Here is a 16,843-nt window from a genome sequence, read left to right as displayed (position 1 = left end):
AGATGCAGGCAGCACACAAAACCACGCAACCTCTGGGGTGCAGAAAACCCTCTTTCCACAGAACTGGTCCCTGGTGCCCAAAAAGGTTGGGGACCACTGATCTATGAGATGCTGAGATGGGGAAAGGGGTGCTATCAACTTATCCAACCCAGTGGTGGGATTCAGCCGGTTCGCACCACTTCGGTAGAACTGGTAGTTAATTTTTTGTTGCCCAGGCCGAAAATGGACTTCCGGAAGTGGCATCCATGCAGAGAACCGGTTGTTCACCTATTTGAATCCCACCACTGTTGGGTTTTTTTTGTCTCCAGGGTAATGTTAACTGTGAACTTTAAACTAATAAGAGTCCTGCCACTTCCCCAGTGTCATATGCATGTGGGAAGAGGTCAAAAAAGGCAAATTGTTTAATGGTCAGTGAAAAAGATCTTGGGAGACTGGACAAAGAGATGCTACCGAGACAGTGATCAGATAAGAGACAACATAGCCTGCAGCTGAATAATGGGCACCAGGTAAAACGCTCAGAAGGAGCCTTCCCTGAATTGTATTTTCAGACTTGTAACTTTCTGTCAATGTAGCTTCACAATAAAGTAGAATTAGTTCATTTGGTTGTAATAATAATAATAACAATAACAACAACAATAAAGTTGGAAGGGACCTTGGAGGTCATCTAGCCCAACCCCCTGCTCAGGCAGGAAACCCTATACCCTTTCAGACAAATGGCTGTCCAGTCTCTTCTTAAAGACTTCGTGTTGGAGCATTCACCACTTCTGGAGGCAGGTTGTTCCACTGGTTAATTGTTCTAACTGTCAGGAAATTCCTCCTTAGTTCTAGGTTGCTTCTCTCCTTGACTAGTTTCCATCAGTTGCTTCTTGTCTTGCCTTCAGGCACTTTGGAGAATAGCTTGACTCCCTCTTCTTTGGGGCAGCCCCTGAGATATTGGAACACTGCTATCACGTCCCCCCTCATCCTTCTCTTCGTTAAACTAGACATACCCAATTCCAGCAGCCGTTCCTTATATGTTTTAGCCTCCAGCCCCTTAATCATTTTTGTTGCTCTTCTCTGTACTCTTGCCAGAGTCTGAACATCTTTTTTGGTCACCCATCGTGGTGACCAAAACTGGATGCAGTATTCCAAGTGTGGCCTTACGAAGGCCTTGTAAAGTGCTATTAACGCTTCACGTGATCTAGTGATTCTTATCTGCTTTACTCCAATCTTACTGACTCCAATCAAGTCTTAAAGTACAACCCTCCCCTCCGTTTTTACAGGTCAAGAAACTAGGAAGGGTCCCTACTCCCGCCATCCAACTGTGAGCTATGCTGTCTCTTATCTGACCTCTCTCTTGGTATTGTCCCTTTGCCCCGTCTCCCAAGGTCTCTCCAACCCACCATTACAGAATGGCATGCTGCTTCCGCCATCTTTCCTTCTCTGACACCCCTTCCATTAGATACCACCAGGTTGCTCCTTATGGTTTGACGTAGTCTCCTCTCACGCTCCATCTCGCTTACTTGTTGTGAAGCCAGATAATCTTAGGTTTCGGATTCCCCTCTGCCCGGCAAATGAAATAGACGGTGTTGCCCAGAGTAACGTCGACATCTTGTGGCTCAGCTGTGATGCGAGGCCTCTCTGAAACAGACAAGATGGAGGGTGAGCCTTTAAAGGCTGGGAGATGTCCCAATACACGACTTTGGTGTTTCAATGAATGTTCTCAAATGTCCCCCTAATTCACTGAAGCGTAAGAAGGAGGAAGGGGGGGGGCAACTCCATTCAACTTGCTGTCAACTCTACCACAAACCTGGCTGAAGCCATCTTGCTCGTTCTAGGTTGCCAGAAGAAAAGGGAGTATTTTGCGGAGTATTTTTGCTAAACAATTCTGGTTCCCGTGGGAACCAAGGTGATTCTATCAGAGGATTGGGCCTTTTGTTAGAAAGCCCGCCAAATTATTCTACTGGGGAATGGAGCTGATTGCATAGCGCTGGGGCGGGAAGTTTGACTTTGTAATAGCGTAACTCTTTGGTGAAAATTTCAGACTTGGGTTCACTCTTGACCATGCCGATATTTTGTAACCAATAAACATGTTTCTTTGGGGAAACCTCTAGCCTCGGAGTTCTGATTTTGCTGGTCTTATCATCGGAACCATGACCCTTGCAAGATTCCGTTATTGCAGCCAATCTCAATAAAAATAGCTTTAGCCTATTGTGCTGTTGATTTCCCAGTCTGCTCTACCTCCTGAGGCTGACATCAGGCTTGTAAAGACCATACATTTCCTCTAGGTGGCACTGTTTCCCAACAATTATTCTACTCTCACTTGTGTGTCCAAGTCAGCCATTCAATGGAAGGATCTTAGGTCAACCCAGCAACTGGGTTTTGCTAATTGAAGGTTAGAGACCACCAAATTTGTCTGAAATGGTATAGGGTACAGGTCTGCAACCCGCAGCTCCGGAGCCGCATGCGGCTCTTTCAGCCGTCTCCTGCGGCTCCCAGTCCTCTGCCATGGGCAGTCCAAAAAAAAAAAAAAAGTGGGACTAAAAAAGTTCAAACAATCAATTCAAATATGCAGGGTAGGTGCATATCTCGCCTTGGCTCCACTCTTCAGTCAAACCCTGTTCTGCGCATGCGTGCATGTACGCACATGTGCACACATTCTTTGCGGCTCCCAGTTTTTCCTTTTGTGAGGGAACCGGTTCCGAGTGGCTCTTTCACTGTTTCAGGTTGCTGACTCCTGGTATAGGGTTTCCTGCCTGAGCAGGGAGTTGGACTAGATGACCCTCCAATGTCCCTTCCAACGATGATTATTATTATTATTATTATTATTATTATTATTATTATTATTATTATTATTATTATTATTATTATATTATTATTATTATTATTATTATTATTATTAATTATTAATTATTATTATTATTTCTCTGAACCCAGTCCAGAAACCCAGGGGATATTCTGCTGAACTGCTTCCAAGGGTTGTTGAGACATGAATTAAGACAGGTAGTCCTTGACGTACAACCACAACTGAGACCAGAATTTTTGTTGCTAAGGAAGGTGAGTTAAGTGAGTTGTGCCCTATTTTACATCCCTTTTGCCATGGGTTGTAAAGAGGAACCCTGCAGTCGTTAAGGAAAACCGCACAGTCTTCAAGGAAAAACAAGAAAGTCCAGTTGCCTCTTGAAAAAAAAGCATCTTTGGGACAACCATGGCCTGGATGACTGGGAATCCAGAGACATCTGGAAAAGTAGTGAACGAAATAGATAATGGATCAGGTAGCGTCACTCACCACAGTTGAATTCTTGGGAGGTCAAGGTGATGACCGAACGGCCCAGTAATTCGGGTGGGTTCTCGCAAGTGGCAGCTGTTTGAGAGTTGCCCTGTGTGGTATATTTCCTCAGCAGCTCTGCCAGCCCCATCAGGTCGCAGTCACAGAGCAAGGCGTTGGAATCCAGCCGCCTGGGAGGGGCCAGATGGGGAGGGGAAAAAAGGGTTGACTTTATGAGTTTGGTTCTTCCTGTCATCCATAACCACAGATATAGGAAGGTCACCTGCCAAACAAGCTAACAGAACAACAGAAGGGACCTTGGAGATTTTCTAGTCCAACCCCCAGCTCAAGCAGTAGATCCTCTACCAGGAGTAAGCCACCTTGGCTCTTTTATGACTGGTGGACTTCAACTCCCAGAATTCCTGAGCCAGCATGGCTCAGCTTGGAAACCTCTCCCTTTTCCCTCAGCATGGCTGGCTCAGGAATTCTGGGAGTTGAAGTCCACGAGTCATAAAGCGGCCTAGTCCTAGGCCAGGCGTAGGCAACCTTCGCTCTTTTATGACTGGTGGACTTCAACTCCCAGAATTCCTGAGCCAGCATGGCTCAGCTTGGAAACCTCTCCCTTTCCCCTCAGCACGGCTGACTCAGGAATTGTGGGAGTTGAAGTCCACGAGTCATAAAAGAGCCAGGGTGGCCTACCCCTGCCCTATACTATTCCAGGCAAATGGCTGTCCAATATCTCCTTGCAAACCTCCAATGATGGAGCACCCACAACTTCTGGAGGCAAGCCGTTCCACTGAATAATCTAATTAGCCTGTGAGAATGGCCTTGGTAGACAGAAGAAAGAGAGGCAACCTAGGCAAACGGATAAAGATAAAGGCTTTTTTAAAAATCCCATTTATATCCCGCCCTTCTCCGAAGACTCAGGGCGGCTTACAATTTAAGCACAAATCAATGTGCTTAGCAATAGCCTTCATTCTATGTATATGCCTGCTTATTAGGGCTTTCGCCCCCCCCCAAAGTGGCATTATTACAAAGTCAGCTTATTGCCCCCAACAATCTGGGTCCTCATTTTACCTACCTCGGAAGGATGGAAGGCTGAGTCAACCTTGAGCCTGGTGGGACTCGAACCTGCACTAATTGCAGGCAGCTGGTGTTACTTAGGGAGGCATTAGCCCACTGCTCCACCAAGGCTCTGCAGTGACGCACCTAACAATTGTGGGGAAAAAGATGGCAAAATGGGGCAAAACTCACTTAAAATGTGTCTCGGTCAGTTGTGGTCATAAGTTGAGGACTACCTTTATGTGAAGCCAAGGAGGCTGTAGGTCAAGGGTGGAGGAATCCACAATGAAAGTCCACACCTCTTTACTACCCTTCAGGGGAAGGAATCCGTGTCCCGTTTGTAACATGTTCCCCCCACCCCCTTATGTTCTTCTCCTTGGCGCGGGGGGGGGAACCATTCCAAATTACCATATCTTTCTTCATGAAATGAAAACAAATAACTTGAAAAAACAAAAGAATTGGCACAGCACTAGTCGTCTGATCAGAGATTGCTTGAAATAGTGTTTCCCTGCAATTAGTCTCTTAGGACGTTGCCTGCACAAATATTTATTTTTTGGTAATTCCCAGAGGCAAACATGCCATTTTCCTCTCTCTTTTTTTAAATTAAAGCACAATTCTTTTCCAACTCCAAATAGCATTTAAAAAATGCTTTCAAAGAGGGTTTGGCTAAGCAGCCACACAACTCAACCACATGTTTCCTCGTCAAGGTTTACAGATTGTTTCACGGATCAAGCTGGATCATATAAACAAACAAGAAGGAATGTCCTTTCGAATAGCTGAAGGATGGGACACAAGATCACGTATTATATGCTTCCTAATCTGAGATTGTCCTCAACTTATGACTGTAATAGAGCCTGGAACGTCCATCCTAAGTCATGAGGGTCATAAGTCGAGACACCCACCCGACTGACCCAATTTTGTGACTTTTTGTGCCAGTTATCAAGCAAATGCCACAGCCATAAATCTAACGTGGTGATCATTAAGCAAATCAATGTATTCCTACGAGTGTTTTAGGGTGGAAAAACAGCCAGTTTCCAGCAAAAAATAAATAGAAATCGTCCTGTGACATGGTCTTTTTGGAGGAAAAGGCTAGTCATATTTATTGGGGACCAAACCACTGGATTGCTGAATAAAGAAGTCATCCTGGTCCTTAGATAAAAAACAGGATGGTGAATAATTTTCTGTACGGATAGTCCTTGACTTACAACCATTCATTTAGTGACTGTTTGAACAGCAGCGAAAAAATATGATAATTTTTTTCACACTTATGACTATTGCAGCATCCCCAATGGTCACATGATCAAAATTCAGATGCTTGGTAACTGACTCATATTTATGACGGTTGCAGTGTCCCCGGGGTCATGTGATCCCCTTGTGCGAACCTTCTGACAATCAAAGTTAATAGGGAAGCCAGATTCCCTTAACAACCATGTTGCTAACCTAACCACTGGAGTGATTCACTGTGGCAAGAAAGGTCATAAAATGGGGTAAAGTTGAGAACTTCTTTTTTAACTTTTGTAACTTTGTATTTTTTATTCTTGCCCTGTTCACCGCCCTGAGTCCTTTGGGAGAAGGGCGGTATATAAATATTATTAAATAAAATAAATAAATAAACTACCTATGCATGCTGTCTACTTACAGGCGTTTGAGAGATTCGAGTTGAGCTATGGCTCCTGGCTGGATCTGCGAAATTCGGTTGTTGTTCAAGAACCTGTGTTGGAGACAACAAAGAGAACGTGCTTGAGTGACCAATCAAAGACAAGGTAGGCCCAAGTAGGTGAGTGTTTACAGTTGGTAGTTTAGTTTAGTTTTATTTGATTTCTATACCGCCCTTCTCCCTAGGGACTCAGGGCGGTTCACAGGGCATATATAAATAACGATACAAAAGTTAAAAGGAAATTAAACCAGTGCCCAGTTAAAAACAATAATAAAGTAGTAAAAAACACCAATTTAAAAACCCATAATCCCCCATCAGGCCAGACCAGCTAATTCAAATAAGTGGGTCTTCAGCCCGCGGCGGAAGGTTCGGAGGTCTGATGCCATCTGGAGCTCAACCGGCAGTTGGTTCCATAATGCCGGAGTGCCCACAGAGAAGGCCCTCCCCCTGGGGGCCACCAGTCGACATTCCCTGACCGGAGGCACCCTGAGGAGGCCCTCTCTGTGGGCACGCATAGGGCGGAGGGAAGTTGACGCCGGCAGCAGGTGGTCCCTGAGGTAACCCGGACCCATGCCATGTAAGGACTTAAAGATCATGACCAAGACCTTGAACCTCACCCGGAAGACAACTGGTAACCAATGCAGCTCGCGGAGCAAAGGTGTAACATGGGAGTACCGGGAAACTCCCAAGACAACTCTCGCGGCCGCATTCTGTACCAGTTGGAGCCTCCGAGTGGTCTTCAAGGGAAGCCCCATGTAAAGAGCATTACAGTAGTCAAGGCGAGAGGTCACGAGCGCATGAGTGACCGTACACAGGGCATCCCGGTCCAGATAGGGCCGCAACTGGCACACCAGGCGAACCTGGGCGAAAGCCCCCCTAGTCATGGCCACTATATGATCTTCCAGAGTAAGCCGTGAATCTAGGAGGACTCCCAAGTTGCGAGACCTATCCACGGGGGGTAAAAGCTCACCCCCCCATAGAAAGAGATGGAACATTTTGAATGTCCCGGGATGCCGGAATGTACAGCCACTCAGTCTTGTCAGGGTTGAGTTGAAGTCTGTTCCTCCCCATCCAGACCCGAACCGCCTCCAGGCAACGGGACATCACAGCGAGGGCATCACTGGGGTGGTTTGGGGTTGAAATGAAAAGTTGGGTATCATCGGCATATTGATGATACCCAACTCCAAAACCACAAATGATCTCACCCAGCGGTTTCATGTAGATGTTGAACAGGAGAGGCGAGAGGACCGATCCCTGAGGAACTCCACAAGCGAGAGTCCTAGGGGTCGACCTCTGCCCCCCTGCCAACACCGACTGCGAGCGTCCCAGGAGATAGGAGGAGAACCACTGAAAAACTGTGCCTCCCACTCCCAATCCCCTGAGACGCTGCAGCAGGATACCATGGTCGATGGTATCGAAAGCCGCCGAGAGGTCTAATAGGACTAGGACAGAGGAATATCCCCTATCCCGAGCCCTCCAGAGATCATTCACCAGAGCGACCAATGCCGTCTCCGTGCTGTACCCGGGCCTGAAACCCAATTGGTAAGGGCCCAGATAATCCGCTTCATCCAGGACCAGAGGGAGCTGATGCGCCACCACACTCTCAACAACCTTCGCAAGAAAGCGAAGGTTGGAGACTGGACGAAAGTTGTTCAATACAGCTGGGTCCAAGGCAGGCTTCTTGAGGAGAGGTCTCACCACCGCCTCCTTCAAGACGGTGGGGAAATAACCCTCACTCAAAGAAGCAGATATAACCGCCTGGAGCCAGCCTCGTGTCCTCTCCCTAGCTGCATAAACCAGCCAAGAAGGGCACGGATCCAATAAACATGTGGTGGAGCTCAGCCTCCCCATAATCCTGTCCACTTCATCAGGGGTCACAGAATCAAACTCCTCCCAGATAACATTGACAGGACCGCCCGTGTCCTGATCGCCAGACTCTGCCCAGCTGGAGTCCAAACCGGTCCGAATCCGAGCAATTTTATCCGACAGATGTTGACTAAATTCCTCGGCACGACCCTGCAAGGGATCCTCCCTCACCTCCTGATTAAGAAGGGAGCGAATCACCCTAAACAAGGCGGCCGGGCGATTATCTGCGGACGCGATGAGGGTAGAGAGGTAATTACACCTCGCCGCCCTCATCGCTGCGAGATAAGACCTAATGTAGGTTCTTAACCGCAACCGGTCGGATTCAGATCGGCTGGACCTCCAGCAGCTCTCTAGGCCCCGTTTCCGACGCTTCATCTCGGAGGAGGTGTTCTCGGAGGAGGTGTTCTCTCAGCAAGATCTCCACATAGTTCAAACTATGTAGCTCTGAAGCTCTGAAGTTGATGCTGCAGAAATGTTCTCACAATAGTGGCTCCTACATATAACAACAGCAAATAAAGTGGAGAGGTTGTCTTGGGAATACAGGAATATACAAAAAGAGGAGAAGGTCAAAGAACACGAGGCACACCCAGAAGAAGATGGAAAGACAACATTAAAGACGCAACATAAATTCACAGTGGTTGAGGCTGCCAGAAGAGCATGAACCAGACTTTTTTTTATCTTCCTTGACAGGAGGAGGAGGAGGAGGAGGAGGAGGAGGAGGAGAGAGACAGAGACAGAGACAGAGAAAGAGAGACACACACACACACACACACAGAGACAGAGAGAGAGAGAGAGAGAGAGAGAGAGAGAGAGAGAAGAAAAAGAAAGAAAGAAAGAAAGAAAGAAAGAAAGAAAGAAAGAAAGAAAGAGAGAGAGAGAGAGAGAGAAAGAAAGAAAGAAAGAAAGAAAGAAAGAAAGAAAGAAAGAAAGAAAGAAAGAAAGAAAGAAAAAGAAAGGAAGGAAGGAAGGAGAGAGAGAGAGAAAGAAAGAAAGAAAGAAAGAAAGAAAGAAAGAAAGAAAGAAAGAAAGAAAGAAAGAAAGAAAGAGAAAGAAAGAAAAGTTGTTCCTGCTCCAAGCCAAAATTGGTCTCAGCTGCAGAAGGCCTATGAAAGACCCTGGGCTTATAGGGTGATTCTGGAGTGGTGCCACCACCAAGGTCCCTTCCACGGATAGAGTAAAATAAGAACCATACTGTGCTTTATTCCATGTTTGGCACTGTGGGCTGCATGAAATCAAGGCTTCCTGATGTAAGATGTTGTAAAAACCCAGTCAGTTGGGGTTACTGAATAAATTATTATCAGTAATCTAGATTTCAGGGCGCCTGGTGAACCAGACCATTTGGCTGCCTTATTAAAATTCAGAATCCCTTTGGGAAATACGCATGGGCAAAAGTTACTACCAGTTTGTTGTCAATCACCACATGACTTACAGTCTTTCCAGCTTGGGCAGGTCATTAAACGTTCCCACTTCTAAACTTTCAAGGTTGTTAAAATGCAGGTAGCTGTTATGAAAAGAGATAAAAACAAACATATAATTAACTTCCAGAGTTAGGCTGCTTGCTAAACCACCACAAGCTAACTGTCTGTCTGTCTATTTATTTATATTTCATGTTTCTTAACCACCCCTCCGGGGCTCTGGAGCGGTGTACAATAAACAGACAGTCCTTGACTTACAACTGTTTGTTTAGTGACCATTCAAAGTTACAACAGCACTGAAAAAAGTGGCTTATGACCATTTTTCACAGTTAAAACTATTGCAGCATCCCTGCGGTCACGTGATCAAAATCCAGACTCTTGGCAGCCAGCTCATATTTATGACAGCAGCCAGCTCATATTTATGTCCCTGTGTCTGACTCATGCAATCACCTTTTGCAACCTTCTGACAAGCAAAGTCAATGGGGAAGCCAGATTGACTTACGAATGATATTACTAACGTATCAACTGCAGTGATTCGCTTAACAGCTGCAGGTCGTAAAATGGAGCAAAATTCATTTTACAGCTGTCCCGCTTAGCGACAGTAATTTTGGGCTCCAATCATGGTTGTAAGTCAAGGACTACCTGATTATGGTGGGTGGGTCGGAAACTTAATTGGCAACAAGAAAGTCAGAAATTCGAAGCTTTCTCTATTGGTGTAAAAAATCACTTCCTCGCAACAATTATTAAGTAAGGGCCAGGGGTCTTCAAACTTGGCCCTTTTATGATTTGTGGACTTCAACTCCCAGAATTCCTCAGCCAGGCACGCTGTTGCAGCATCCCAGAGTCATGTGATCATTTGCGACCTTCCCAACTGAGTTCTGACAAGCAAAGTCATTTGGGTGGAAGTGGGCAGCTTTGACCCCTTTACGACCTGTGGACTTCAATGCCCAGAATTCCTGAGAGTTCCATGGTGGCTGAGGAATTCTGGGAGTTGAAGTCCACAAGTCATAAAATGGCCAAGTTTGAAGACCCCTGGATCTGTTACTTTTTCTCTCCTCTCATGTTTCCTGAGCCTCCAGGACAGGCGCTTTGATTACAACACAACTGTTTAGTTTTTCTAGCCAGGAACATAACACATCCAGCACCCTGAAATTTTTTCAACCCTTCCGATGCATTTTGACATGTGTTAAAGTATTTCAAATGGGATGAGACCAAATAGAGTGGACCCATTCATTGGAGGTCGACTTGGATATGTGATAAGAGAGCTGCAGAACACGACTCGCGAAAGGGTGGAGAGATTTAGGGAAAACAGTGGTTGGTGCAAGCATTTTTCAAAAATCTGATCACAAATCCAAGTAGATATTTGGAGCTCCCATTAAGTGGGCCTCAGCTTTTACAAGATGGATTTGAGCGAAGGGAAGGAGTCTCTTTTAGCCTCTGAATCAAAAGCTATTTCTATAGTTGAGAACAGGATAACAGAACAACAGAATTGGAAGGGACTTTGGAGGTCTTCTAGTCCAACCCCCTGCTCAAGCAAGAGACCCTATATCCTTGGGGTAGGCAACCTCGGCTCTTTTATGACTCATGGACTTCAGCTCCCAGAATTCCTGAGCCAGCTATGCTGAGGGGAAAGGGAGAGGTTTCCAAGCTGAGCCATGCTGGCTCAGGAATTCTGGGAGTTGAAGTCCACAAGTCATGAAGGGGCCATAGTTCCCCTATGCTGGGTCAGGAATTCTGGGAGTTGAAGTCCACGAGTCATGAAGGGGCCATAGTTCCCCCATGCTGGCTCAGGAATTCTGGGAGTTGGTCCATGAGTCATAGAAGAGCTGAGGTAGATGGATCTCTTCCCACCATGTATAAACCTCTAAATAAGCTTAATGTTTTTAAGGGATGGCAGAACCAACTCCAAGGAGAAAATATGGCCTCACTCATTTCCCCTTCCTGCTCTGCCCACTGTGGTCTTCACCTCACCCAAATATCAAAGTGTCATCTACTACAGAGGTCCCCAACCTTCTGGGCACCAGGGACCGGTTCTGTGGAGAGAGCTTTTTCCACAGTGCGTAGTTTTGTTTTTATTATTATTATTATTATTATTATTATTATTATTATTGTTGTTGTTGTTGTTGTTGTTGTTGTTGTCGTTGTCATTGTTATTATTGTTATTGTTGTTGTTGTTGTTGTTGTTATTATTATTATTATTATTATTATTATTATTATTATTAAAATTTATATGCCGCCCTTCTCCCTAAGGACTCAGGGCGGCTCACAACACAGATGGGGCTTTGCTTGTTTGTGCGGACTGGTTGCTGGCATGCCACAGACCGGTACTTGTCCACGGACTAGGGGTTGGGGACCCCTAATCTAACTATACCTTCATCATGGCCTACAACGCCTAAAATTCCCGGCGCTTAGGACTGAAAACTGACATGCCGCATGAAGGATGCCTGTTCTCTTAAAAGCACCTTTCGATAACCACAACACAGCAATCCGTGTGCAAGAGAGAGACAGACCGATACAGAGAACCTTTGCTGAAGGAGCTCAAGACAGCTAGTCCTCGACTTACGACGACCACTGAGACCCAAATTTCTGTTCTGACACTCGTTAAGAAGGTTTCGCCCCATTTTACCCCCTTGCCAAAGTTGTTAAGCGAATCACTGCAGTGGTTTAAGTTAGTAACACGGTGGTTAAGGGAATCTGGCTTCCCCGTTGAATTTGCTTGTCAGAAGGCCACCAAAGGTCACATGAGCCGGGACACTGCAACCGTCATGAATCCATGCCAGTTGCCAAGCATCTGAATTTTGACCACGTGATCACGGGGATGCTGCAACGGTCCTATGTCCCTTTTTTAAAATTGTGTTGAAACTTCCAAGCGGTCATGAAATGAATTGTTGTAAGATCCCGTAGAGACTTCAAGATATACAGATATACAACCCAGGATATAAAAATCAGGAAGACCGAACATGGAATTCTGTAAAGGGAGTAGACGGGGTGAGGGCAAAAATACCCCAACAACTTTGGTGCTATTTTATCTTCTCGCAACTAACTAATTCTTGCCAAGACTCACGGTCATCTTGGTAAGCCAAAAAAAAATATTTTTTTAGAACAACTTGCCTTTGTTATTTTTGGGAAGGAGGATGGAGGCAGGAGAGATTGGGGGGTGTGGGGGGTTTGCATGGCTAAAATCCACAGAGGAAATTCCATCGGTCTCTGTGCAATTTCTAACCTCATGTTTGGCCAACTTACAGCTGTTCTAGAGAATGCAGCCCCTTGAAAGCCTCTCTCTGGATGCTCTGAATTTCATTCTTGTAAAGGTAACTTGGAAAAGAGAGAAAGAGAAGAATTAGGATGGGAAAACCCTATTGGGTATAAATCAAGGGTCCCCAAACCCCAAACCCCAGGGCCATGACCCACTACCGGGCTGTGGCCTATTTCGAACCGGGCCACGCAAGCAGTAGGCTGGCGCACACACGCATGCATGTGCACCTCAACTTATAGTCCAGCTGCATGTGTATGCGCATGCGCCAGCCTGCTGTTCGCACAGCCCAGTTCCCAACTCCCCCACCCCCAGCCAGGCCATTAAGCTGCAAAGGTAATATTATCTGGGCATATGCAATCTTTAAACAAACAAACAAGCAAAATAACTCAAAGTTCATGCACCACTATACATGTAGTCCCTGACTTACGACCAATAGCTTAGCGACTGTTTGAAGTTCCCACGGTCAACTGCAGTGACTGTTGGTCACAGGGCTGTGTTTTACGATGATGATGATGATAATGATGATAATGATGGAGTTGGAAGGGACCTTGGAGGTCATCTAGTCCAACCCCCTGCTCAGGCAGAAAAACCTAGTACCATTTCAGACAATTGGCTGTCCAGTCTTTTCTTAAAAACTTCCAGTGTTGGAGCATTCACTGCTTCTGGAGGCAGGTTGTTCCACTGGTTAAGTGTTGTAACTGTCAGAAACCGGCATGTATTTCTAGTTTTCAGCCAAATTGGCCTATAGCAAACTATTGCTTTTCTTAACGACTGCAGGGTTTGCTTAACGACCACTGTAAAAATTGGTCATGTCTGTGATCCACTTTACAGCTGTCACAACTTACAACTGTGATCGCAGGCCCCATTATGATCATAAGTCAGGGGTCTTCAAACTTGGCCTTTTTATGACTTGTGGACTTCAACTCCCAGAATTCCTCAGCCACGCTGGCTGAGGAATTCTGGGAGTTGAAGACCACAAGTCATAAAAAGGCCAAGTTTGAAGACCCCTGTCATAAGTCAAGGACTACAGCATCCCAGATAATAAGTTTGTAATTAATGTAACAGCAACATTTTCCTGGGCCAGCTAAGACTCAAGTACAAGTAACCCTCAACATATGGCCACAATTGAACCCCAAAAGTGAGACAGATGTTAAGGGAATTTTGCCTCATTTTGAAACCTTTTGCCACCGTTGTTAAGTGAATCACTGCCTTTTGTTGTTACGAAAATGGTTGTTAAGTGAATCTGGCTTCCCCATTGACTTTGCTTGTCAGAAGGTCACGAAAGGGGATCACGTGACCCCGGGCCATTGCAACCGTCATAAATATGAGTCAGTTGCCAAACGTCTGAATTTTGATCATGTGAGCCTGGGGATGCTGCAACGGTTGTAGATATGAAAAAAGGTCGTAAGTCATTTTTTTCAGTGCAGTTACTAAACAAACTGCTCTAAGTCAAGGACTACTTGTATGCAGAATTAACCAATAATTCTAATAAAACAGTTTATATCCACATGTCACCCCTTCTATAAATAATTCTGTTGCAGGATTCCTACACTCTTATACTGTATCCATAAGATTATAAATTCATTCAGCCATTCTTTGTCACATTCCAGGAATGTTTCAAGTGCAGGAAACGTTCTATTAAATATTTTGAGATACTTATATTGTATATACATATTTGTATATATTACTGTATTTAGGAATATAACTATGCTTTAATGCATTTGGATTTGAAGGTTAGGTTGAACAAAGGTATATTCTGAGTCTTTGAGTCAGCCTTGACTCCTGCTGACTGGCTGGACCAGTTTATTTATTTATTTTTTTTATCACACTTTATTACTTTATAAATAACTCAAGATGGCAAACATGCCTAATATTCCTTCCTCCTTCTATTTTCCCTCCAACAACAACCCTGTGAGGTGGGCTGGGCTGAGTGAGAGTAACTCAAAGTCACTCAGCTCGCTTTCCTGCCTAAGGTGGAACTACCATCACTTGGTGATTGGGTCAAAGTCACCCAACCAGCCTCCATGCCTAAGGCGTGAATAGAACTCACCGTCTCCTGGTGATTGGCCCAAAGCCACCCAATCGGCTTCCATGCCTAAGGCGTGACTAGAACTCACCCTCTTCTGGTGATTGGCCCAAAGCCACCCAATCGGCCTCTATGCCTAAGGTGGAACTAGAACTCACACTCTCCTGGTTACTGGCCCAAAGTCACCCAGCCAGGTTTTGTGCCCAAAGCGGGACTAGAACTCACCATCTCCTGGTGATTGGCCCAATTGGCTGGGAATTCTGGGAGTTGAAGTCCACCCATCTTAAAGCTGTCAAGGCTGAGAAACACTGATTTAGAGACTATCAAAAGCTGTGGAGAGGTCAATACTCACAGGTATTTCAACTTCTTAAGCCCTTCAAAGGAGTTTTGTGCTATGTGCTTCAGCAAATTGTTGTTCAAAAGCCTGAAAGGGGGCGAAGGGGGGGAAAAAAGATAAATGAAAGCAACAGATGAATGCATGGTTTTAAGATTTCTGGCTGAGTTCTGATGTTTTTCCTCGTGAACTCATCCAAGGATTACTCAAACACTTCAGAAGTAATACAATTATTTATGAAATCCCAGCAGACCGATTAATAAAAAGTGAGTGCCACATTTTCCTATTTAACCCAATAGGGGAAAAAACCAAAACAAGAGGTGATCTTTGTGTAAATCTCTTTACCTCCTGGAGGAAAAACAGCATCTAAATCTTAACAATTGGCTACAGTTAAGTCTGGAATTAATTCCATCCAACAGGTAGCATAGCTCTAGGTCACCTGGCAGTGATGTGGTCTGTGAAGTCCTTGGGGGGGGGATGTCTCAGAGCTTGGTTGTTTACTTTCAGACGTTCTATTACCCAACTAGGTAACATCATCAGCGCTAGAATGGAGTGGGGTTTGCTCTTTGCACACCCTTTCCACCAGCCAACACCCAGATACACAGGCATAAACACCAGACAACTGAGGAGAAACCAATACCCTGATCAAGGAACACCTCTTTTCTTTCTTTCTTTCTTTCTTTCTTTCTTTCTTTCTTTCTTTCTTTCCTTCCTTCCTTCCTTCCTTTTCTTTCTTTCTTTCTTTTTTCTTTCTTTTTTCTTTCTTTTTTCTTCCTTTCTTCCTTTCTTCTTTCTTTCTTTTCTTTTTTCTTTCTTTCTTTCCTTTCTTTCTTTCTTTTTCTTTCTTTCTTTCTTTCTTTCCTTCCTTCTTTCCTTCCTTCCTTTTCTTTCTTTCTTTCTTTCTTTCTTTCTCTTTCTTTCTTTCTTTCCTTCCTTCCTTCTTTCCTTCCTTCCTTCCTTCCTTCCCTTTCTTTTTTTCTTTCTTTCTTTCCTTCCTTCTTTCCTTCCTTCCTTCCTTCCTTCCTTCCTTCCTTCTCTTTCTTTCTTTCTTTCTTTCTTTCTTTCTTTCTTTCTTTCTTTCTTTCTTTCTTCTTTCTTTCTCTTTCTTTCTTTCTTTCTTTCTTTTCTTTCTTTCTTTCTTTCTTTCTCTTTCTTTCTTTCTTTCTTTCCTCCTCCTCCTCCTCCTCCTCCTCCTCCTCCTTCTTCTCACCTCTGGGCTACAGAGATTCTCCTCTATTGCACTGGAGTGATGCGTCTTTTTTCTGAAGAGGCGAACACAGTTTTTCAAGAACACTGACAATTTGATGCAAAAGCCTTCTCCTCCCTTTGTGGCTGGGATGTGGAGAGGGTTCCAGGCTCCAGATGAAAGAAGTGATCTTTAAGGGTTAGATTGGCTTCCCATGCACAGAGTCCTCAATTTACAGCCGTTCGTTTAGCGACCGTTCAAAGTCACCGCAGCACGGGGGAAAAAAGGGACTGACCATTTTTCACCCTCACAACCACTGCAGCATCCCCATGGTTACGTGATAGATGCTTGGCAATCTGACTCACATTTATGACGCTTGCAATGTCCCCGGCTCGAGTCCCTTCGGAGAGGGGCGGTATATAAATCCAAATAAATAAATAAATAAATAAATAAATGTCATCTGCTTTTGCGACTTTTAGACAATGGGGAAGCCAGCTTCCCTTAACAACCGTATTACTAAGTCACCAACTGCAAGTGATTCACTTAACAACCATCGCAAGAAAGGTAATAAAGTGGGGCAAAACTCCCCGAAAACAACTGTCTCACTTAGCAACAGAAAGGTGGGGCTCAATTGAGGTCGAGAACTACCTGTATTTTGAACGGGTGCTTCCAATGGCAAACGAGGGGTTATTCAGCCCTAGCGCAACGATTCATCCCAAACCCTCAAAGGGCAGGAAACGAGAACTTTTCACAATCGGCAACTTATTTTTTTTTAATCCCATTTATATCCCGCC

At 44.9% G+C, this 16,843-nt stretch overlaps 1 protein-coding gene across 1 annotated transcript in view; it reads right to left on the bottom strand.

Annotated features, from left to right (window-relative positions):
• The window catches only part of LOC310639369 (peroxidasin-like), a 75,180-nt gene that overhangs the window by 30,735 nt on the left and 27,602 nt on the right, over nucleotides 1-16,843 (bottom strand). Inside the window, exons 3-8 of the mRNA XM_083361045.1 lie at nucleotides 14,882-14,953; nucleotides 12,491-12,562; nucleotides 9,262-9,333; nucleotides 5,949-6,020; nucleotides 3,269-3,438; nucleotides 1,503-1,620 (exon numbers count right to left, since the gene is read on the bottom strand). Coding sequence (XP_083217171.1) covers nucleotides 1,503-1,620; nucleotides 3,269-3,438; nucleotides 5,949-6,020; nucleotides 9,262-9,333; nucleotides 12,491-12,562; nucleotides 14,882-14,953 — 576 coding nt within the window. The remainder of the gene's footprint in view (nucleotides 1-1,502; nucleotides 1,621-3,268; nucleotides 3,439-5,948; nucleotides 6,021-9,261; nucleotides 9,334-12,490; nucleotides 12,563-14,881; nucleotides 14,954-16,843) is intronic.

The sequence above is a fragment of the Vipera ursinii genome (genome assembly GCF_947247035.1).
Source record: "Vipera ursinii genome assembly, chromosome: 3".
NCBI classification, from domain to species: Eukaryota; Metazoa; Chordata; class Lepidosauria; order Squamata; family Viperidae; genus Vipera; species Vipera ursinii.
This window is presented reverse-complemented; position numbering and strand designations above follow the sequence as displayed.